The sequence below is a fragment of the Elephantulus edwardii genome, unplaced genomic scaffold (assembly GCF_000299155.1).
Source record: "Elephantulus edwardii isolate Elephantulus edwardi_28Jun2011 unplaced genomic scaffold, EleEdw1.0 scaffold00151, whole genome shotgun sequence".
Classification (NCBI taxonomy): domain Eukaryota; kingdom Metazoa; phylum Chordata; class Mammalia; order Macroscelidea; family Macroscelididae; genus Elephantulus; species Elephantulus edwardii.
In genome coordinates this window covers 1,644,098-1,668,718 of record NW_006399901.1, presented here as the reverse complement: position 1 = coordinate 1,668,718, position 24,621 = coordinate 1,644,098, and the positions used below count along the sequence as shown (strand labels likewise).

Below are 24,621 nucleotides of genomic sequence, written 5' to 3'. Positions count from 1 at the left end.
ACATCCTTGACACAAGTTTCCATCAAATCCCCCTGAGAAAGGGGAGGGGCTTGGCGAGCCCATCCTGTCATGTACCATCAATAAAGTACACTGTACTCAGCAAAAAAAAAAAAAAAGAAAATAGAGAAAGCCCATGTTTTCTAAGGAGTGGCTGGTGCATTTGAATAACTAGCCTTTCCGTTAAAAGCCAAACATAAAATTATGCCATTCTGGCTCTTTGAGTTTCCTAGCAGCAAAGTTAAATATAAAAAAACAAATCGAAACAAGAAAACCAAAATCATTGCATTGAGTCAATTCCGACTCACAGTGACCCCACCCCTTCCGCTTTCCTAGACTAGATCTTTGTGGAAACCGTCCTTATGCCGTGCTTTTCTCCTGAGGAGCAGCCAGTGGGTTCCACATGCTGATCTTTTTTGGTTAACAACCAAGCACGCAGTCACTGTGCTACCAATACTCCTTAAAGGCCAACAGGGAAAGAGTGAAGGAGCATCTGGTTCCCTCCATCCGCCCTCCAAGCCCTCAGGCCCTAAATGTAAGACCATTTTCTCTCCTGAGGTTTGTGTCTCTCATAGTCCTGAAGGCTGGTGGCCTCTCACAGACTTGGCCCAGATCCTCTCCAGCCTTATCTCTAGGGCCCCGAGGACCTATACCCCCTCATGGCCCACCAGGGATCCTGTCTTCCTGCCCTGCCCAATCCAGACACATCTCCCTCTTCAGACAGCTGCCCTCCACTTCAGGCTCCTGAACCACTGTGACTCAGGGACTATTTGGCAGGTAGTCTTATAGGCTTTGAGGTGGCCGTTTTAACAGCTGAAAAAGAAACAGAGGCCCAGAGCAGCTGAGGGACTTGTCTGAGGCTACGAGGCTCAGTCCAGGCCCCACAGCTCTAGCATAGGTTGTCCTGGGAGGGTGGCAGGGGCGGTGGGTGTGGGTGTGGGGCCTGGCTCTCAAGGGCCCACTGGCTCAGGTGGCAGGGGGATAAACCAGTTCAAGAAGTAGAACTCAGCCCTGGCCTTGCCTGCCTTAGCCTCCCAGCACCTTCACCCCTGCTGGTGACCTTGCCCACAGCCCCAGGGTTGCTGCCAATGACCCAGTTGTGCTTGACCGCTACCTCAAAGCCACTGCAAGACAAGCTTGGGGAGACAGGAAGTGAGACTTGAGGCCAGCTAGGCCTCATTCAGGCACTGGCTGGCACAGCTACCTGGAAGCTGCTGTGCCCTTAGAGGGGTTTCCCCTGTCCTGACCAAGGCCTTGGTCATCTACAGCAGACGAGCTGTCCCTGTCGCCCAGAGGCTGGTCCCTGGACTGAGAACCTGTCTCCAGCACAACATGCCTACCTTGTGTCCATCCTCAACTTGCTGGGTCTTCTCTGCCACAACCAGCCTCTCCCTGGCCCCATCCCGCTGCACTGTGGAGAGGGCAGCAACTGGCCGGGGCCTGGTGCCCTGGAATGCTGAGCTGGGCTGTCCCTCAGAGGTGGCTAAGCTGGATTAGGCTGGGCCCTACAGGGGGGCTGGCTGGGGCAGAGGGGAGCTGGGGCCCAGGGAGGGCTGACGGAGCACAGCCACACCTCCCTCCAGCCCAGCGACTCCTGTGGCCAGGACCAGAGGGCCAGTGCTAGCCCTGAGCAGGAGGTGGGACCCACAGTCCCCTCATATACACCACCTTCACATCCTGAATCATGGGGAGGGGTAGGGATGGGCAGGATGAAGGCCCAGCCACAGGATTCCTTCAGAGGCCAGGAAACTGTCAGGGAGACTGTCCCCAGGATGGGGACAGCATGCCTCTCTCCCAGTCCCCTGCACTGTACCCTGGGCTGCCAAGTGGGGTGCAGGAGAACCCAAGATATAGGAGCAGTGAACGGACTGACTGGCCACAGGGACGCGCTGCTCGCGAGGGCTAGGGAACGAGCCCGGGAGGGTGAATCATCTAGGGGACACTCACTATCAGGGACCCAGGGACCTGCACTGCAGGGAGGCGGCCTCTCCACCCCAACCACTTCACTCACAGACATCTCACGTGCAGGCCAGAGGGTCCCTGTCGAAAACCTTTGGCCAGCAGTGCCCAGGGGAGGGAGGATGAGAGTAATCCCATCTGCTGTCCCTAATCCTGATCCGACAACCTCACTGGCTTCTGGGCGTGGGGTCAGCAGGCCTGGCCTCCACCTTGGTGCTCTGAGGCTCGGGGCAGGGTTTTGAGCTCTGCAGGAACAGAATCCAGCCTTCTGATGCCCAGTGGTGGGAAGAAGGTGCTGAGAGGGCTGTGACTGGAGATGCAAGAGCTGATGAGCACTGGGGTGGGTGGACTGGACTCTAGGGGACACAGGCGAATAGCCCCATGCTCCAGACACCCACAGACAACATCATCTGGAGGGCAGCTTGGAGACAGTGCCAGGCCCCCTTCGCCAGTGTCTGGCTGCCGTGTATCTATCCTACCACTAGGCTCCCATTCCTGGGGCGGGGGGGGGGGCGTTTACTAGGGTGAAGGCTGTCCCCACCTCAAACATGCTGCCTCATAAAACCTCATCAGGGCACGTACCGTGGACACCACCTCTCACTGTTCCCTTCAGATGGCAGCAGAAAGGAACAGGAGTCTCCCACAATTCCAGTGTGTGATGAGAAGCGTTCACCAGAGCCCCAGGGTCTCTCGCCTGAGCTCTCAGAAGTTGGTGCCTGGGCTCTGGAGGTAGGTCCAGGCCTGCCCCCCCCGGGAGTATGTCAAGTGTACACAGCATGGGGACCAGCATCCCCTAATTCCTGTGCCCAGGAGGAGTTTGGCCAGGGCAGGGGTATGGAGTCAGAGAGGTGCTGGGGTGCAGAACAGAGGGGCCTTGTTCAATGAGAAGGGCCTGTGGTGTCCCCGAGTCAACCCTGATGGGCCAGGTCCTATAGAGAGGAAGGCCCCACCACTGCTGGTCAACCCAGCTTCATCCCACCGTGATGCCTGCTGGGAAATCACAGGTACATGAGCGTGTGCTTCCGCAGCCTCGTTCACCACACTAGAAGGTGCCACAAGAAGGAGCATTGCTGGGGGCCTCTGGTCTCTGGCACAGGTCTAGCCAAGAACCACGCTGTGTCCTGTCACCCCAGGTTCATAGGCCTCCCTCGGCATGGGCTGCCCAGTCCACACCAGGCCTCATCTCTCCCCAACACCCCGGGCCAGGGCAGGACATAACCTCTTCTTGACTTAGCTTCATTCTCAGTTCCAACTTTAAATAGTCCTTTTCCACCTTCAAAATAGTCCTCCCCGGGTGCACAGGAACCAGTACCATCTGTCTGCCAGTTTGCTGGCTGATTTTAGGCCGTTCTGGAATCTATTTTTACTCATCTCCCCAGGCCCCCAAGCAGGCCAGCTGTCAGGAGCAGAACTGTGGTCAGCTAGATGGGAGCTGCCCCAGGCCTGGACAGGGCGAGCACCTGAGCCTCTCCCCCCAACCTCGACCCCTCCACATCAGCCTAAGAGGTCCCATCTGTACATCTGACCCTGCCACACAACTTCCAGCACCTTCTAATGGGGTCATAAGTCAGAGGAAGCCTCAGAGGAGCTTCCAGAACAGTCTTTCTATACATGCCTTCCTGACCTGGTCTTCAATGCCAAATGTCCCCATGGTGAAGCTCAACCTTTGGTCTGACCCACTTCCCACGCCTGACCTTGCTCTCTCAGTTCCTTCTGCTGCTTCCTGAACCAGCTGCCCCCACATCCCACTCTGCCCCCTCCATGGACCCGGGCCCGCTGTCCAACCTCTGCCACGTGCTCCAGGTGTCTCACCTGAGCGGTAATCATCCTGGGGCTCTGGGTAATGCACCTCAGGGGCTCTGGGTACAAAGTCTGAGGCACGGGTCCCCCAAGTCCCACCCTCACTGCTTCCTCCCTGCTCTACCACCTTGACTCTTTCTGACATCTAGGGGTGCCTCCAGCCTCTGGCTCTACCCAGATCTTGCTCCTGGGAGAGACCTTCCCTTCCCCCTACATGCTAGAGCCTGTGGGACTGACCAATGACAGATATGTATGTGTGTGTGTGTGTGTGTGTGTGTGTGTGTCTAGTTAGGAAGCAGCACCCTCTCCACACCTTGGGAATCATCCCGGTGGCCATGCCCTTGCGCCCCACTCAGCAAGCCTCTGACCCTACCTTCCAAACAGGCCCCCACCTGGCCGCTCCTCGGCAGCTCCAGCCCCAGCTCTGATGCAGGCACAGCCTCTCACTGGGGTTCCAGGCGCCTGACAGCAGCCCCCTTTCCAGATAGAGGAGGGGTCTCTCCAAACTGCAACTCTCTTGCAGCCTCATTCAGAATGGAAGGCCAAGGACAGCGTAAGATCCATGTCCTCCCTTCCTCCCTCCCTCCCACGGTCCCCTCCCAGCCTCCTGCTGCTCCCCCACCTCTGCAGCTCACTCTACTTGGTTACAGGGGTGGGGGTGGGGGTAGTGACATCAGCCTGTTCTTATTCCAGGCCTGGGAGGACCTGGAGGAGGAACCTCAAGAGATGTCAGAGGGCAAGCCACTGCTGGCTGAGAAGCAGGGACAAATCGGGCTGAAGCCCACTGGGGGCCCCATCCTGCACAAGACAACTCCCCTCCCCTCCAAACTTTCAGTGCTTTCTAACAGGGTCTGCCCCTGCCTGCTCCCTGGCCAGGGCTGGGGGAGGAGGGGACACATGGCTGGGTGGCATAAGGAGATCTGGAGGAGTCAGTGGACAGGGAGGTGGGTCTGCATGGAGGTGACATCAGCATAGATCCCCAGGCAGGTCCCACCACACTAGTCCGCAGGCACATTCGGCTTCCACGTGAGGGAGAGCGGTGTGCACCCATGATGCACGCAGGCACACACCTGCATACATACATGCATACCACACCAGGGCAGGTTCGCATCTAGAATGATCCTGGCAACACTGCAGGATTTTTGTCACAGAGCTTGAACACGGGGTTCAAGGTCAGTCTGTGTGGGAATCTAGGTGACCTATGAAGGCCTAGGCAGATTTGGTCTAGGTGACAGGAAGCCTGGGGGGCTGGCCCAGGACAAACCATGACTCTTGTGTTCACACAATAGCCAGGCCTGTGACCTGGGGCCTTAGGGTGGCTTCTGAGCAGCACTGATGCCAAGCAATGGTGACACCAGCCTTGAGTGGCTGTTGTGAGGAGCGAATGAGCAGCGGGAGGGGTCAGGCGCTGATGGCTGTTCTCACAGTGCCACCAGCCTGGAAGTCTGTCCTTCCAGCAAGGGCACTTTGTTTTGGGACAAGGATAAATTTGTAAAAAAGAAGAATTAAAGCAAAGTTTACAATTTTAATTTCATTTTGTGGGCCAAATATGTATTAATATGTATCAACTCGGTAGCCAAGTGTGTGTGCATGTATATATGTATGTATATATATGAATGTGTGTGTATATATACACATACACATATATACACATACATACATACACTCATACGTATATATGTATGTGTGCGTATGTGTTTTTGTGTGTATATATATAAATATATATGTGTGCGTGTAAATATATGTATGCATATATACATTGTTGTTGTTATGTGCCCTTGAGTTGCTTGCACAACAACCCTATGTACAAAAGCCTTAAACCCTGCTCTATCCTGTGCCAACCTCACTGTCTCTGACACACCTACTCCCATTACCCCAATCACTGAATCGATCCATCTCATCAAGGGTCTTCATCTCCTGCACTGTACCTCCACTCTCCCAAGCATGATGTCTCTCTCTAACGACTGGTCCTTCCTTGAAACATGCCCAAAGGATGTCAGACAAAGCTTCAGAGTCCTTGCCTCCAAGTAGCAGGTGCAACACAGTTTCATCCTCTCCAGGACAAACCTGTTTGTTCTTCTAGCAGACACTCTTCAACACTCTTCTCCAGCAGCACAGTTCAAAGGCATCAATTCTCTATCATCCCTAGTCACTGTCCAGATCTCTGATGCATAGCACACAATTGTGAAGACTATGGCCTGTATCAGGCACAGCTTAGTCTCCAGACTGACATCATTGCTCTTCAGCAACTCTGGAGAGGTCCCTGACAGCTGACTTTCCCAATGCAATTCGTCTTTTGATTTTCTGGCTGCTGGTACCAAGAGTGTTGACTGTGGAGCCAAGCAAACTAAAACTGTTAACAGTCTCAATCTCCTCACCATCCATAATGATGCTGCCAATAGGCCGAGAGGTGAGAATCTTTGTTTTCTTGATATTGAGCTTCAATACATATTGAAGGCTGCAGTCCTTGACCCTCTGCAGCAAGTACTTCAGGTCCTCTTCAGTTTCAGCAAGCAGAGTTGTGTCATCTGCATAACACAGGTTGTTAATGAATCTTTCTCCAATCCTGATACCACATTCCTCCTTGTACAGCCCAGCATCCTGGATGAGCTGTTCTGCATACAGGTTGAAAAGGTATGGAGACAGGATACATCCCTGGTGGACACTCTTCCCAATTTTGAACCATGCAGTGTTTCTTGCTCTGTTCTGACGACTGCATTTTGGTTCATGTATAGGTTTCACATTAGCACAATCAAGTTTTCTGGGATTCCCATTCTTCTCAGAGTCAGCCAATTTGTTGTGATCCACACAGTCAAAAGCCCTTGCATAGTCAATGAATATATATTGTTGTTGTTGTTGTTACGTGCCATCAAGTCACTTGCGACTCATAGCAACCCTATGTACAACAGCCCTAAACTCTGCTCTGTCCTTGCCAATCGCACTGTCTCAAATACACCCATCCCGATTACCCCAGTCACTGAATCAATCCACCTCATAGAGGGCCTTCCTCTCCTGCGCTGTCCCTCCACCCTACCAAGCATGATCTCCCCCTCCAAGGACCGGTCTCTCCTCACAACATGTCCAAAGTATGTCAGACAGAGCCTCGGAATCCTTGCCTCCAAGAAGCCACCTGGCTTAACCCTCTCTAGGATGAATCTGTTTTCCTAGCAGTCCATGGTACCCTCAATACTCTTCTCCAGCACCACAGCTCAAAAAGGCGTCAATTCTCCTTCTATCCTCCCTAATCATTGTCCAACTCTCTGATGCATAACAAATGATTGCAAAGACCATGGCCTGTATCAGACGTACCTTAGTCTCCAGAGAGACACCATTGCTCTTCAGAACTTTGGAGAGGTCCCTAACAGCAGACTTTCCCATATATTATATGTATGTATGTGTGTGTATATATACGTATATATGTGTGTGTGTATATATATGCATATGTGTGTATATGTGTATATATATGTATTTGTTGTCATTTTTGTATACCGTAGAGTAGGAACTGACTCACAGCTGACTCTACTGCAGGTTTTCCGTTTTCAGAAGAAGTTAATCACACGGAAGGAGACTGCCTACCCTTCTCCTTCGGAGTAGCTGGTGGCCTTGAATCACATGGCTTTGGAATTGCAGTGCAGCTTCTTGCCACTAGGCCACCAGAGCATGTGCTGTGTCTGTGTTTGTCTGTCTGTATCTATCTATCTATCTATCTATCTATCTATCTATCTATCTATCTATCCATCCATCCATCCATCTATCTATCTATCTATCATCTATCATTAGGTACCACAGAGTCAGAACTGACACACAGCTGACCTTTCAGTGGGGTTTCTGAGGCTGTAAATCACCTGAGAGGAGATGGCCCATCTTTCTCCCGCAGAGCAGCTGCTGGATTCCAACCACCTGCCTCTTACCACCAGGCCACCAGAGGTCCCTGTAGATCTGTTAATATGTATCAGTTCAGTCACTCTCACTCCTGAACTTGGTGTGTGAACTGGTGCTACAAACAGATGCATCCATTCCCGGGAAAGGTACAGCCTGGGGTGCAAGTGTTTGGTCCTCCTATCCCTAATCTGTGTCTCTTCTGTCCCCACACTTGTCTCTACACAAGGTCACCTATCCCTGCTCCAGGTCCAGCAGGAAGCCAGCCACAGACATACCAGAGCTTAAGGCTCATATATTAAAAAAAAGCGATTTATTGAATAGCTTTTTCATAACTGGTAAGCTAATTCACAGTTATACAAAACAGTAATTCAAGCAGGAAACTGCAGGGCTGGCTTGTCTCAGTGTCGGAAAATTACCCAGGAAGGACTGGTGCCAGCCATTCAGTGGTTCATTCACTCGTGCTTGCGTCCCTTCTCATTCTCATATTCTCTCTCTCTCTCTCTATCTCTCCCTCCCTCCCCCCCCCCATTCACCAGGCTTCCGTGTGCCGGGCAGGGGGCCAGCAAAGGAAGGTGCAGGGCTCTGATCATGAGGGAATGTGCCCTGTCCTGGACGGCTGCCCAGCCTGCAGGGACGCAGGTCAAGATGTTTCCATGGGCAATTCAGGAGAATTGGGGTGGACTATGGACAGACAGGGTCAGCTAGGGCATGGACAAGGGGTCCTGCACAAGTCCAGGCAAAAGCATGCACCCGGCCAGCCTCTCCTGCCTTCACCCCTGGCCAGCTTGGTGCCTGCCTCAGCCCCTCTCAGTCCAGTCCTCAGGAGCTTGGGCACTGGCGGGGGTACCAGGCAGGGAGGTGGGCACCCAGGGCTGCCTCCAAGCAGGCAGACTGTGGGAACTAGCCTGGCAGCAGCTATAGGCTTTAGGGGGGCTTTGTAGGAGGAGTAATGTCCAACAGGGATGGCAACAGGTGGTGCGGGACTGAGCACTAAAGCTGTCAGGTGATGGGATGACCCTCAGGACGTGAGGAGGGGCTGAGACGTCTGTGCCCAGCTGGCTCCTTTATGCCTCAGGGGGAGGGAGACAGCACACTCTCCTCCTCAGCATGGTGGGCACTGTCACCAATATGTAATTGGTCATTTTCATCCAACAACCAGGCCCTGCCCTTGGGCTGGAGAACTGTCCACTCAGACAGGCAGTGGGATGGGAGGGAAACAGCTAAGGGTAGGCCACAGAGTCAGACCAGTGCTGGCCCTACCCAGGGGGCACCCCATGCCCACGGTAGCCCACTCCCTGCCCCCTCATTCCTTTCTGTCTGGGAGAAACCTATTCTACCTTCCGAGGCCACCACTCCGACTCTGCAGGCCCCACTGTGACCAAGTCCCCCTCTCTTGCTGCCCTGCCTGCCTCCCCACCTTCATACCCCTCATGGAGGCATGGCTGAGCACATGTGTGACATCATGCCACAGGAGTGTCCCTTGTGGAGTCGTCGCCTGGCACATGTCTGGAATAGGCGTGGCTCTGCAGGCAGCTGTGTATGCAGGACTTCCCGGCAGGGAGTGGCGCAACCTGGGGGCCGCTGTGGTGCTGCCCACCTGTACCGATGCCTCCGCAAAAGTCACCAGACTCAGCCTCCCAAGTGCATCCAGTGAGCTGACTGCCTGAGACCTGGTGGGATGCCCCGAGAGGTGGGAAGGAAGCAGCACCTGGCAAGGTAAATGCACCTGTGCTTCATCGTATAAAATCCTGCTTCTATTTCTCAGCTACAGGGCCGGGGCGTTACTATAGAGAGCAGAGAGTGTGGGGACCACTGCCACCTCACTGGCACAGGCTCTGCTTCCTGAGTGATGTGCTTTCTGGTGAGGACAGGGGGCAAGAGAATGTCTCTGTGCCTCAATATGAGGAGGGCTACTTGGAGCACCCAGGTATCCCCATGTTGGGGACACAAGTGAGTCAGACCCTCAGCCTGACCTCGAGCGGAGGGCAAGTCCTGATATCCCTTCCAGGGAGAGGGCACACATGGTCTCAGATGGGGTGAGAGACCCTTAGAGACTGGGAATGCTTGCCAGCTGTGGGGGAGACTGTGTGGGGATTTGAAGGCTAAGAAGGAATCCTCTGGGAATATGATGGATGGGAGAAGGGCTTTGTAGAAGGTGTGACACTGGCAGAGCTCTCTTCTTGCCCTTCATCATCGTCGTCGTCATCATCATCATCTTATCTCATTGCTGTCAAGTTGAAACTGACTCACAGCTGTCCTTCCACTGGGCTTCTAAGACTATAAATCCCTTGGGGAAAGGTAACTCATCTTTCTCCCTCAGAGCCGCTGGTGGATTCGAACCGGCAGAGACGTCAGCCTCTGGGTTAATGACTCCCTAGGGCTATGCCCCCAGATCACCCTTTCCTGCTTCCTTAGCTGCTGGAAACCTGGTAGCTAAAAGCTTATGGCACTGACACCTTTTCTCAAATTTGAGGCTCTTTTTAAAATCTATCTCTTGACTTTGCTCAGAAGGCAAAGCCCTCCCAGACTCTCTGCTATCTAGGGTGGGTTGGCAGCTGGGGGTGGGGTAGCGGGGAGGAGTGGGATATAAGAAGGATGGTCTCCTGGGAGCTGTCCCCTCACTTTGACCCAGATCCAAGGCCCAGGTGCATTCAGGTGAATTCAGAACCACTGGCCAGGGTGCTGAAATGCAGCTGGGGCCTCCTTGTGGGAACAGAGTCCACTGACTCTGGTGTGGACGCTGCTGAAGGTTCCCCAGTCAGCAGGACAGTGTCCAGGGAACAATGATTTTTTGCCTCTGAGGACAGCCAGAACTGACTTCTCTCCTTGAGTCCCCAACTTCCAAGCAGGGGTCCTGAGCTTGCTACAACCAAAGGCTACATTTCAGCTCAAAGGTGAAGACACGGGGCACAGATGGGCACAAGGATTCTCCCCAGGCAGACCCGGGTTTGCATCCTGGCCTAGCCACGAGCTGGGCAAACCTTGGGCAGCTTACATGGCTTCTCTGAGCCTCAGTGTCCACTTTGGTCATAATACCTGATAGGGCTAACAAGGTGCAAACATTTAACACACTTGGCTCTGATGGAAAGGCTGGAGGTTTGAAAGCACCCAGAGGCTCCTTGGAAGACACAGCTGATAATCTGTTTCTGGGAGACCAGCCACTGAAAGCTCAAGGGGGCTTGCTCTGCCCCGACACACTATGAGGGTGCACAGAGTTGCTAAGGGGGGAATCAACTCAACAGCAAGTGGCTCATTAGGATGACTGTGAGGGAGAGGTGCGCAGGGTATGAGCAGCCTCTCCAGAGCCACCCTGCGTCCATCACAGACTGCTCAAGCCCAAGCTCTTTACCCAATGGGATCAGAGGCTGAGGTCAGCCTGGACGTAGATGCATGGCCCATGACCCTCCAGGCAAGCAAGGGCCCCCGGGCACACAGTGAGTGTCTGCGAGGACAGGAGGAGTGCCAGGCTGTCTACAGGTCTGAACACGGGGCAGGCCAAGCCACCAGGTTCCCCTGGGCCGGCTGGGGCAGAGCCAGAACCTCCCATCACCAGGCCACATGCTCTGTCTGTGCCTGGAGCTGGGGGCAGTCAGACATCATGGCCAAACCCAGGGCTCGGGCAGCCCATACAATTCATTATGCACTTGGATGGCGAATTGCTTTATGGCTTCATAAATATGGAGCCTCTGCCGCCCCATTAGGCTGTGCTAGACCACAGTTGGTGGGGAATGTCATTGTCTGTGAAGACAAAAAGGCTTACTCCAGACACAGGAACACCACAGCTAGGAGGTGGCCACGAGACTAGTAGGGCCGAGGACGACAGTGAAAACAAGCACATGAATTGTCATCCACAGGTTGAACATCTGTGTGGGCCTCAGGTAGGGGCACAGGAACCCAGGAACCTAGGGTGAGGGGCTGTGAGGAGGGCACTGAACCCGGGAGATGGGGACAGGAGAAAGCACCCAGGATTTAGGGATTGAGGCGGCCTGGACACCCCAGCAGTGGGGAACGTGGGGGTACAGACCCTGCTGAGCTCCTGCTGTGCACTCCAAGTCACAGTTTTAGGGGGCTTGAGTGGGGGCTGCCTCACTTGGGCACAGGCCAGATCAGGGAGAGAGGCTGCTCTGAGGGAGCACTGACGATTATCTCCCTGTCTGTGCCCACCTGGGCCTCTCCCCCATATTCTGCACTCCCACCTCCCCTGGCCCATCAGTAAGCTCTTAGCCCCTGGGCTCATGGCTCAGGGTCACATGGCAGTGACCAGCTCAGCCAGGGCCAGCCCTCTGCGTTCAGGAATGTTTGCGGAATGGAGAAGCGGAGGCTCAGTGTGGCAGCAGCGGGGCTAGGCCGGGGCCCCAGGTCTGTGGGCTCTTGGTTCCAAGCCACCTGGGTGCCTCGATGCCACATGGCCCACACTGTCTCCCAGGACCACCTGTATCCTCTGCAGTCACCTCCGACCCTGGCCCCATGCCCACATCTGTGGCTACTTCAGGGTCAGGGGCCACACAGAGTCTGGACCGGGCAGGCTTGGTGTGGTCGTCAGATCAATATTAATCACTCCCTTTCAGCCTCTGCAGGGTCTTGGTTTGGACAGTGAATTGTACAATTACCACACCAGCCATTCCAACTGACAATGAACAAGGACACTCTTACCGACCAATGACTGTGAGTAAGAAGGCACAGATGATGGGAACAGCAGGGAGGGAGCTCGTCCTGGGGAACAACATGAAGCCACAGAAATGGAGCCCCGCTCACTTGACCACTGGAAGGTGGGGAATTACCTTCTAGAAATTACCCCTGAGGCGCAAGGATCGCAAAGCTTGTCTCACATACTTTGGGCGGTCAGAAGCGGTCAGTCCTTGGGAAAAGACATCCATCATGCTGGGAAACGCAGAGGGCTGATTGCTCTGTTCTTTTGAATCCTACTAATACCGGAGGCTAACAAATACAATGGACGGTCAGAGCAAGAGGAACCACCACCACGTGAAAAACTTTCAAAACCTCATTGCGTTCAAGTCAGAATCAACCCTTAGATGACCCTCCAGCAGGATTCTGAGGCTGTAAATCATAGGAGAGGAGACTGCGCATCTTTTCCTCCTCACAGGGCTGGTGGATTCGAACTGCCAGACAGGCCCAGTCTTCGGGTCTAGTCAATAGACCACTTAAGCCCCATGGGGCCTGATGTAACCAAGTCCCGTGGTGAATCTATAAGAGCAATGAGCCCCCAGGCTCAGGCAGAGCTTCCTAGCTGGGGAGTAATGCATGGGAGAGAGGGGCACATCCCTCTCTGAAACATACAAGCTCAGACCTCACTCTACATGCCTCTTTGTTTATATCATTTTTGTTATTGTTGTTGTTACACTCGAGTTGGAACCATAGCTGACCCAGTGGGTTTTCAGAGGCAGTAAACTGCATGGGAGGAGACTGTCCATCTTTCTCCTGCAGCAGCTGGTGGATTCAAACCATGTACCCTCTGCATTGGCAGCTCAAGTCCTTACCACTAAGCCACCATAAATCTATAGTAAGTATGGTACGTTCTGCATGAATTCTGTTTACCATTCTAGAGAATGAACAAACCTGCAGGCGCGCTGGGAGCTGGCACAGATGCCACACTGGCTGTTCTGCCATCTGAAAGGAGGCTCCCCTCTAATGTGTGAGCTCAGCCCCAGCTCTGGGTGGCAGGGCTGCGAGAGTGCCACATGAGTGGCTCGTGACAGGGACAGAAAAGTGGGCAGTGGAGAACGGGCACCATCCTTGCACTCTGAGAATCAGATTCCTGGTGACCTTTGACCTCACTGTTAGAGTGGGGTGCGTGCACTGTGCCCTTTGGGAGGGCAGCCACCCAGACAGGGCTTAGATAAGGGTACCCAGACTTCACCATGGTGCTGTGACCGGGAGCCCCAGTGCCAGGATAACAGCTAGGGCGGGGCCACTTACATTGATCATAGCATTTGACGTGATGCGGAAAAGCGTGGCGCGCTCGTTCACCACCTTGAGCTTCTCGCTGCTCTCCGGAGGGATCTTGAGGCCGTCCAGCTCGTTCAGCGAGCGCTGGAGGGCAGCGCCATGCTTGGCCAGCAGGTCATTGCAGGTGCTCAGGTCGTCTAACTTCAAGGAGAGGTTCTTGATGGTGTTGGGGAGCTCGGTCTTGTCAGACGGGGAGGCACTTTCGTCGTCGTCGTCCCCTGAATCATCTGCGGAGAGGAACAGAGTGGCTGCGGGTTATCTCTGAGCCTGCACAGAGCAGAGCGTTCCCTGGATGCTGCCAGCTCCTGTCCCAGCCCCCAGCTGGTCATCCAGGCTGCTGGCTTTCCTTCCTTCAGGCAAAGCAAGTCAGCTTGTCAGCTACCACATTCCAGGCTAGGGGTGGGGTCTGGGGGGAACCTGCTTGAATGGCAGGGCTTTGGAGCTGTGTGTCAGCAGGCACCTGTCTGCCATGCACCAGTGCCCGTAAACTATACAATGTGGCCGAGGCTGCAGTGCACTGGGCGGACAGTCCACCCCACCCCACCAGAGCTCCGAATCAGGCCTGGGCTGCTTTCCTGGTGGCTTTGCAACCACTCTGGCGTACCCACACCTCCTCCCACCATCCCCACCATTCCCGCTGAGCTTCGCTCCCTGCACACGTGGAACACACTTGCTTTGGGGTTTTACCCCCATGTCCCTCCCCCCTAGAGCCTCCATACCCCTTCCCTCCATGCCCACAGGCACTCCCTCTCCCCAAGGTCTGCCCGGAGACCACCACCCTTCTGCTGTGGTGAAACACTCCTCCTACAAGGTCCCTCTCATTTACTGACAGCCCACTTCCTGTCTTTGAATTGTGCTGGAGAAGAGTACTGAGTGTCCCTGGGGTTGCCAAAGGACAAGCAAGTCTGTCTAGGAGAAGCACAAACAGGGTGCCCCTGAGGCGCAAGGGTCACAAAGCTTGTCTCACATATTCTGGCAGTCAGGAGTGGTCAGTCCTTGGGAAGAGACATCCATCATGCTGGGAAACGCAGAGGGCCAGAAGGGGAGAGGAAGACCTTTGATGAGAGAGACTGACGCAGTGACTGTGACAATGGCCTTAAGCACAGTGGAGCTTGTGGCGATGGCCCAGGGTAGAGCAAGTTCAGATCTGTTGTTCACAGCGCAGCTATGAGCTGCAGTCAGCGGCACCTAAGAACGTACAGACTCACAGCAATCTTTCTCCTACTGGGACTGTGCCATCCCCACAAATGAGGAAACTTAGGGTCAGAGGCGGGGAGGCACACATTCTAGGGGCGCGGTGAGGCCATCTACCGCTGAGCGTCATTTGAGGCTGTGGGTGCACCCACCATCCCTCGCCCCTCTCAGCAGCTGCCCAGCACCCTGGGGCACTCTGTCTCTGAAGACTGCCAAGGGACCCACAGAATGACCCCCATGCCCAGTGCTGCAGGTCTGAGTCCCCTGAGAACATTCTACAGTGGGAGGTGGGGGGTTCTGCTCCTGTCCAAACCACTGTGACCCCCAAATCTAGAAGTGCTAAAGTCTTTCCAATATACCTTGTGTCAGAAATTGGCACAAAACATTTTTAAAATAAAGAACATCTTTGTCTGTTACTCAAGATAGGAACTTTTTAAAGAATACAGCCTGTGAGGAGAGACTGGGTTTCTTCCCATAGCAGATAACGCCTGTGGGAGTGGACTTGCTGAGTTATGGTTCACTGGGCTGTGTAAGGGGGAGTGCCCACTGCATGCCCTGTTCCAGAGGACACTGCCAGCTGGGGGTGTGCGAGCCCCTTGTCCTCGGCCAACCCCCCTCCAGTCCTGTGTGGCTCAATGTTCAAGGTCACATGTGCTGGGCCAGGTCCCGGCACTCTGCTTCACGCAGGCTAACCTGAGCATCAGAGAGGCCAGCAGATAGCAGCCCTTGCTCTCTTCCACATGCTCCACAAGGTCAGGCCACCTGCCAGGGTTTCCTGCTGTTCCCAGATAGTAGGGGCACAAAAGCCGGGCATAACTGCTAGTTAGGTTTTCCCTTTCTTGGGCCACCATCCTCTCTGGGTCCCCTTCAGAGTCAGAATCAGATAAATGAGGCAAAAATGGGTGGAGAGAATGTTAGGGCAGATCCCAAGGAGATAAGGGAGGCCTCAGTCCTGATGTGAGGGGAAAGGCTGCCCATCTCCTAGGACCGACCTAATTAACGTTTTAGGCACATGAGCAAAGTCAAAGAACAGTGGACCAGAATAAGAACCACGCACTGAACCCCCATGACATCTCATTGGCCCATGAGCCTCCAACCCCAAGGAGGGACGCACCAGGAAACGATATATATGTCCTCACCTCAGGAGCATGTGGCCTCCATTACTGCCTTCCTGGGGAGGAAGGCTTGCCTCCTGTGATGTACCTTTTCTACGAGATCTATCCTTGCTTTGTGCCATCACTTCTGCCTCTTTGCCTTTCTTTTTGGCCTCCTGCTCTAAAAAATGGCCTCAGCCTACGTTCTCAGCCTAGCGTCCTTATGAGGCCTTGGCCTACATTCTCTGTCTAACCCTCCGATAAGGCTTCAGCCTACACTCCTGGCCTACATTCTCTGTCTAACCCTCCGATAAGGCTTCAGCCTACACTCCTGGCCTAGGGCCCCCATGAGGCCTCAGCCTACACTCCTGGCCTCCTGCTCTAACAAAAGCCTCAGCCTACACTCTCGACCCAGCACCCCGACAAGGCCTCAGCCTACACTGGAATTATTCTGAGAAATACCAGCAACAGTCTTCTAGGTCCCCTTTTAAGGTCACCCCACCACAGTGTACACTAAGAGCCTTCCTAAGAGCCACTGAAATTGCTGTACACTGTGCTACCTCGACAGGTTGGTCACCCTCCCCGCTCCAGTTCTAACTGTCTGGTCTAATTCTTTAGCCAGGTGAGGGGAGCAAACCAGGGCACTGATTTCACAGTAGCACTGTGAGGAACCCACTGCCAGTTAATGTGGACGATGACTGAGGGCAGCGTGGGGATCAGGCCGGGGAGCCAGCACACCTGAGTCAGTCAGTTTGGGCTCCAAGTTACAGCACCAGCCTTGCTCACAACATCCATGCTAGGATTATGTTTCCAAGGTCAACGTGCTCCACAGGTGGTCCTGACCAGGCTGAGGGGACAACGCTGTGTACCAGGAAGGCATGCTGGCTGCTGGTCAGTTGAGTGTGAGTCCCCGTGCATGACACGGGCACAGGGAGAAGTGGTGTAACTGAGCATCTTTGTGTGTGGGTCTGTGGGTGAGCGGAGGGCATCCACTCATCATCACTCCAACACGGATACCCACTTTATATAAGGAGCTCCCCAGGTCAGAGTTCAAGCCCAGAGGCAAGGGACATGGTTTTGCGTGTTCTACTCTCATGCTGTGTCATTAGGACAGTGTCTAGAGAGGGGGAAATGGCACACTGGGGCCCAGGGCCGTGAGCGTCTACTCTGAAAGGGCCAGAGGGAATGTCCCCTCACTCATTGCCCCAGAACAGAAAACAGAGTCTGCAGCTCAGCCCCACGGTGCCTATAGAGTCCTACCAACAGCAAGAGGTTAATTTCTTTGTTGTTGACTCACAGAATCCAAAATAAGTCTAGGTTTTAACCTAAGCACAAATGCAAGAAGCCTTAGGTCCCACCGTGCCTTTATTTGTCCATAGAAATGCCAGTCTCTCCATCAGGAGGGTCTTGCCACCACAAGCCTTGCTCACCTCAAGTCTTTCACACCTCAAGTCTTGCTGCTCAGTGTGGGAAGCACTCCTTCGCTTATCCTAGTCCCACAGCTGATGATGATTTGTAAGATCAAGATCAAGTGTCTATAGTTAAGGCAGCTGGAGACTAGAGGCTAAATGGCTAAAAAAAGCCAACTTTAAATTTAACACCACATGCAGGAAGAGGTTATCTTCTGGTTGACAATGACTGATGGGCAAAGTCTGTGCTGTGGACTGCAGGAGAGACCGCCCCCCCAAGAGGGACAGTGAGGTCAAGAAACTGGGGGGGGCAGTACAGCAGGAGGAGGGAGGGATTATAGCAACAGCTCAGGGGGCACAATTATGTGGCATGTCATGGTCAGGAGGGGAACTGGAGAGGGCAGGGGGTGATGGAGTGGGACACAGAAGAGGAGGTACCATGAGGAACCTCAGGCATCGAGTTAAGAGCCTAGATCCTTGTCCTCAGCAGAATGAAGTGATGGGGCACCTGAGCAGAGGGGCATGAGACAAGCTCCTGGTAAGCAGCAGACTGGCGAAGACAGTGGCATACTGGAGGACATATGGGCAGAGGGGCCAGAGGCCTGGGGTTGGGGTGGAGGCACAGGAGATGAGGGACTGTTAGAGCACAGGAGTAGTTTGGGCGGTTTTCTTCCCCGTCCTCCAAGCCTGCGATGCCTGCAAGAAAAGGCTGCCACGGTGGTCAAGGTGAAGATGCCCGGGAGCCAGAAGGACTCAGAGCCCAGTCTAGACATGCTGACGGCAGAGCCAGCCAGCTTGGGGATACGGTATTCAGAGGAGAGGATTCGCTGTCCTCACACAGAGTTCCCGCATTGCCATCCCCTCTCAGGAAGGGGACTTTGGCTCTGCCTCCCACATTCCTACTCATAAGATGCGGCCTGTGTCCCAGACACATCCAGAGCTCATGAAAATGTAGAGATGAGTAACAGGGGCCTCTGGTCACACACGCACAAGCCCCCAGTCTCAACTCATGGGGACCCTGCCACACTGCAATGATGGAGACTCTAGTGTTAGCGATGCAAGAAAAGACCACTTACCATGACAGCTGTCAAGTTAGAAAAAATAAATAGCAGTGTTCACTTGGCTCATGCTTTCTGCAGGTAACCTAGGCAGAACACCAAGGCTACAGCGGCACTGCGGCACTTAAGGGTGCGGTACTGGCCTTTTCTGATCTAACATATTCATTCTCTTCTCACTTTGTCTTACGAAAAAAAATACAGTGACAACGAGAAACTGTTGTTGTTATTTTTATGTGCCGTTGAGTCATCTGTGACTTATAGAGACCTTGTGTACAACAGCTCTGAACCCTGCTCTATCCTGAGCCAACATTATTGTCTCTGACAAACCTACCCTTATTACCCCAGACACTAAGTCAATCCATCTCATCGAGGGTCTTCCTCTTTTATGCTGTCTCCTCCACCCTTCCAACCCTGATGTCCCTTCTACCAGGACTGGTCCCTCATTGTAACATGTCCAAAGTATGTCATATGGAGCTTCAGAATCCTTGTCTCCAAGGAGCAGCCTGGTTTCACTCTCTCTGGGATGAACCTGTTTGTTCTCCTGGCAGTTCATGGTATATTTAATGCTCGTCTCCAGCACCACAGCTCAAAGGCATCAATTCTCCTTCTATTATCCTTAGTCACTCACTGTCCAGCTTTCTGATGCATAGCATGCCACTGCAAAGACCATGGTCTGGATCAGGCTCACCTTAAAGTCTCCAGCCTGACATTGCTGCTCTTCAGAGAAGTCCCTGACAGCAGGCTTTCTCCATGCAATTTGTCTTTTGATTTCCTGGATGCTAGTACTAAGAGTGCTGACTGTGGAGCCAAGTAAACTAAAGCTGTTAACAGTCTCAATCTCTTCACCATCTATCATGATGCTGCCAATTGGCCCAGTGGTGAGAATCTCTATTTTCTTAATGTTGAGCTTCAATCCGCCGCACATTTTTTACGTATTACTGAATAATTAACAAATAAATGCATCCATACACTTTGTACCATATGAATAAGGTTCCCTTTTTTATTCATTAAAATGTGCAGGACGGCTATACCAGTCATTTGCGCTAACGTGTTAAGACTTCAGTCCTTGACCTTATGCAGAAGGTGACAAGTGACACTGTGACAACAGAACAAACACATGGCACCATCTGCTGCCATTGTTGTGAACCATTAAATACAAACCAATTATGGCTGCTGACCCTCTAGCTTTTCAGAAGCTATAAATCACATGAAAGGAGAGGGCCCATCTTTCCTCCATGGATCAGCCGGAGGATTTGAACCATGTGCCTTTTGGGTTAGCATTGCAGCTCCTTACCACTAGGCTACCCGTGCTCACAAGTGAAATCCAACAGGGAATCTGCAAATGTATTCACCTAAGCACTGTTGTTAGTTGCTACCAAGTTGGTCATGAGTTGCAGGGCCTCCACATAAGCAGAGAATAAAGTTTTCAAAGCTGTGGCTTCTCCAAAACAAAACCAACAGGCCTGTTTTCAAGGCACTGCAGGGTGGGTTCAAACTGCCAGCCTTTCCTCTAGTAGTTCAGCGCTTAACCAGTTGTATCGCTCACTCACTTCCTGCCTTTGAGTCAGAACTAATGCACAGCTGACCATCCAATGAGCTTCCAAAGCTGTAAATCGCACAGGAGGAGTTTGCCCATCTTTCTCTCGAGGAGTCACTGGTGGATTCTAGCCTCCAGAGAGGAATGGACTTTGGGGGTACAGTGCCATATCCCTGCGAATGGACTTTGGGGGAATAGCACATCTCCCTGTGGACTGCGTCACCAGAGGTCCTCCTCTCAGGGACCAAAACTCAAGCCCAGCCACAGTCCTCTTCCTGGGGCTCAGGTCGCCAAGCAGTCCTCCAGCACCTGGTGGGCTGCCACCCACTGTTGTGTTACATGCTGTTGAGTCAAGTATGACCCAAAGTGACTGAACAAACAAAAGATCTGGGCCCTGTTCTATCCTGTGCCGTCCTCACCGCTGACACACTTGAGCCCACTGTGTACTCACTGTGTCAATCCATCTGGTTGGAGGTCTTCCTCTTTTTGCTGATCCTCCCCTTTCTCAGCATGATATCTTTTTCATGAACTGGCCCCGATACCAGGGTGCCCAAAGTGTTTTAGATAAGGCTTCACCAACCCTGTCTCGAAGGAGCACTCTGGTTGCAGTTTCGCTAAGCCCTGTTGGTTCTTTTGTCGATCCATGGAATATTCAGAACTCTTCTCCAGCACCACAGCTCAAAGGCATTAATTCTTCTTCTGTTATCCTTAGTCTCTGTCCAGCTCTCAGATGCACAGTAAAAGACTGAAAAGCCTGAATCAGCTACACCTGAGCCTTCAAGCTAATATCATTATTCCTTAGTACTTTGGAGAGAGATCTGACAGCAGACATTTCCAGTGCAATTTGTCTCCTGATCTCCTGACTACTGATACCAAAGGTGCTGATTGTGGATCCAAGCAAGGTGAAATTGTTGACAATTTCAGTCTTTTCTCCACCTATAATGATACTACCTATTTGTCCAAAGGTGAGGATTTTTGTCTTTCTGAGGATGAGATATAGGCTCTTGGGGACATCCCCAGAGGTCTGTGTAGAGCTCATGAGGTTACAAAATTCCATCTGTTCTCTCCAGAGTATTTGGAAGGGAGCCCTGTGGCCCACTGAGCGGCAGACTGTCGGGACTAGGAGACCAGGACTCAGCACAGCTCATGGAGAAGGGATGCTGTTTCTGAACCTCTGTTTCTTCAACTTTCACACATGCACCAAGGGTATCACACCTGCACGGTCAGGATGGGGGGCACCCTGGGCATCGGGCTGCCTCACATCATGTGGACTCACTCCCACCAGGCCCACTACCATGAACTCGACGCCTCTCCATTACCTTCTAGAAAACACCAATCTGTCTAAAACAGTGTTTTTAGAATCCTGCCAAATCACTGGAGGGTGAAGTGTTCCATCAATCTGAATACAACATAGGGCAGTGCCTGGGGAGCTGAGTACTGGAGGCCAGTAGGAAGAAATGAGGCACAAATGGCAGGACTCTAGAAGACAATATCCCCACAAAAGACCTCAGGAGTTAGCTGAAGGGGGGTGGTGGTAAAACAGCATCAGCTGCAGTGCTGAGGGAAGGTGGCAGGCAGCCCAGGGTGGACTCAGCAGGGTTCACAGCCCTGTGCTCCATCACTGCCCCCTGCCAGACCCTTAGGACTGAGACCATTGGAAAACATTCTCTCACTCTTCCATGGGTGAGGTGCAAGGGTGACAGGAAAAGGCCAGGCTCCCCAAGGAACCCTAACAGGCTGCATGCACTAGAAATAGAGATGATAACTCTCTGTCCCTGGGCCTCATGGAACAACGTTCCAGCCTTCCCTCTGCTCTAGAGTCATCCGAGCTCCCAGTGATAGCTCAGGGAGGAGGGATCTGTATGTATCTCCAGGTTGTCCAGCTGTTCAGAAACTTAGCAAAGAGCAGAAGGAAAAGGCAGCTACACACCGTGGAGAACAGAAGGACCATGTGAGTCTGGCCTGGCCTGGAGCTCTGCAATGCGGCAGCCAGCTCTTGGAAAGCTGGACCGTGTGGAGCACATGATCATGTTACTAAGCGCATAAGACTAGTCTGATCAGACACAGCCTTCTCCAGAATAGAAGTGATGCCTAAAAAACTTAGTCAATTTAAAATCAGTCATTAAAAGCCCCATGTGGCCAACATCTATTCTGACACATATGGGGCTGACACATGAGTCAACCTGATGGCAACTAGTCACCAGTTTCACTCGTTACACTGAAGACTTTGTCATCTTGTCAAGAGAGATTGAACATCTGGACCTCAGGTTACCGGCAGCAGGCACTGCTTCTCTATCTTGTCCATGATTCTGATGTGGCCTTCTTTGCCATATGACAAGCTTCCTGAATGTTGTTATATGCCATCAAGTCGCCTGTGATGCATAGTGAGCCTATGTACAGCAGCTCTGAAGCCTGCCCTGTCCTGAGCCAGTCTCATCGACTCTGAGTCACCTATCCCTATTGCCCTATCAATCCATCTCACACAGGGTTTTCCTCTCCTGTGCTGTTCCTCCACCCTTCTAAGCATGATGTCCTTCTCCAACGATTGGTCCCTCCTGGCCACATACTCTAAGTATGTGAGACGGAGCTTCAAAATCCTAGCCTCCAAGGAGAAACTTTGTTTCACCCTCTCCGGGACAGACCTGTTTGTTTTCTTGGTGGCCCATGGTATGTTCAAGACTCTTCTCCAGCACCACAATTTGAAGTCATAAATTCTTCTATCATCCTTAGTCATCCAGTTCTCATATATAGAAAATAATTGTGAAGACCAAGGACTGGATGTATCAGGTTCTTACTGTTGCTGTAACAAATGACCACACACTGAGTGGCTTATCACAAGCAGTGGAAAGGTGGAGAGTCAGAAGGGAAAAATAAAAAAGAGGAAGAACTTCAGCAAGACAGACTGACACTGTGATTATAACAATGGGTTGCAGCATGAAGGAAATTTTAAGGATGGTGCAGGATACGGCAGGGTCCCGATCAGTTGTTCACAGGGTCACTTTGAGTCACAGTCGACTTGATGGCATATAATGACAACAACAGAGTTCTGCCAGTCAGAAACCTAAAATTAAGGCACTGGCAAGCCGGCTTCTTTCTAGCCCATCCAAGAGAGGACCTTTTTCTTGACTTTTCAAGAATCTGCCTGCATTCCTTGGCTTGTGGCCCTTTCCTCCACCCTCAAAGCCTGCAGACTAATATCGTCTAATCTCTCCCTTTGAGGGCCCTCCCTCCTGCTTTTCTCTTATAAGGATCCTTATGATTATATCAAGCCCACTCAGATAATCTAGAAGATAATCCTCCCATCTCAAGTTAGTCACATCTGTGAAGTCTCGTTCAGTGTGTTCACCACCGTTTTCAGAAATTAAACCATGGGCATCTTCATGTCCACTCCAGTTGACACCATAATGTTGCTATGGCTGAGCTGAGCACCTTCACACAGACCATGGGCTGCATTCTCACCCTCCTGTTGACAATTATTAAGGTTTGATTTCTTGTCCTGTAGATCAAACTCAAAGCTCATTAACATCTTCGTTGATTCCAATACCCTGTGACTCTCAAGTGGTTTTGCAAGGCTGTAGGTCCTAATGGGAGGAGCTTACCTTTCTCCAGAGTTGCTGCTAGGGGGTTTGGATTGTTAGAGATATTTGGCCTCTTGTTAGCCGCACAACATGAAATGGGAATCGTGTGCTCTCTAGTACATCATTAGAGCTCCTTCCTGGGCATGGAGCTCTCACAAGGCCCCCATCTTGCCTCAAAGGCTGGCACGTGGGTCCTCCTGACTGCTCTGGCCATCTGCCTGCCTCACTTCTGGGAGAAGGGACCTACGCTAGAGGCAGAGCTCAGTTCTGAGCCAGCCTGTCCCGCTTCCAGTTCCATATAGGCATGCGTCAAGGCCGTGTCCTTTCTACATACCTCTTCAATGTGTATGCTGACCAAACCATTCATGACGCTAGACTATCTATGAAGAAGGTTATGGCATCAAGACGGGAGGAAGACTTCATCAACAACCTACATTAGGCTGATGACACAATCTTGCTTGCAGAAAGTGAAGACGACTTGAAGCACTTACTGAAGAAGATCTAAGACTATAACCTTCAATACGGACTACATCTCAGCATCAAGAAAATACAAATCCTCACCAAGTGACCAACAGGCAACATCATGATGGTTGGAGAGAAGACTGAAGTTGTCAAGGGTTTTCTTTTACCTGGATCCACAATCAACATCCTTGGTAGCAGCAGCCAAGAAATCAAGTGACGTGTTGCATTGAGAAAATCTGCTGCCAAGGACCTCTCCAAAGTGATAAAGAGCAAGGATACAAATGTAAAGGCTAAGGTGCTCCTGACCCAAACCAGGGTATTTCTAATTGCACTGTATATATCTGAAAGTTAGACAGTTAATAAGGAAGACTGAAGAAGGCTCAGTGTCTTTGAATTGTGGTGTTGTGAAGAATATTGAATATTCCACGGATTGCCATAAGAAAAACCCCAAATCTATCTTGGAGGAAGAACAAGTAGGGTGATTCTGAGAGGCAAGGAGGATGAACCTCAGTCTTATATACACTGAGCATGTGTACTATCAGGAGGTGCCAGTCTTTGGAAAAAGACATCATGCTTAGAAAAGTAAACGAAAAAGAAAAAAAAGAGGAGATGGGTTGAGACAGTGTCTACCACAGTGAGCTTGAGCCTGGTGGAGATGGTGATGGTGCTATGAGGCCAGGGCTT

The 24,621-nt window shown here is 52.3% G+C and overlaps 1 protein-coding gene across 3 annotated transcripts in view; it reads right to left on the bottom strand.

Annotated features, from left to right (window-relative positions):
• Window positions 1-24,621, bottom strand: part of OSBP2 (oxysterol binding protein 2) — a 237,594-nt gene that overhangs the window by 22,362 nt on the left and 190,611 nt on the right. For all 3 annotated transcript variants that reach the window (XM_006894795.1, XM_006894794.1, XM_006894796.1), the window contains one exon: window positions 13,576-13,832. In XM_006894795.1, coding sequence (XP_006894857.1) covers window positions 13,576-13,832 — 257 coding nt within the window. The remainder of the gene's footprint in view (window positions 1-13,575; window positions 13,833-24,621) is intronic.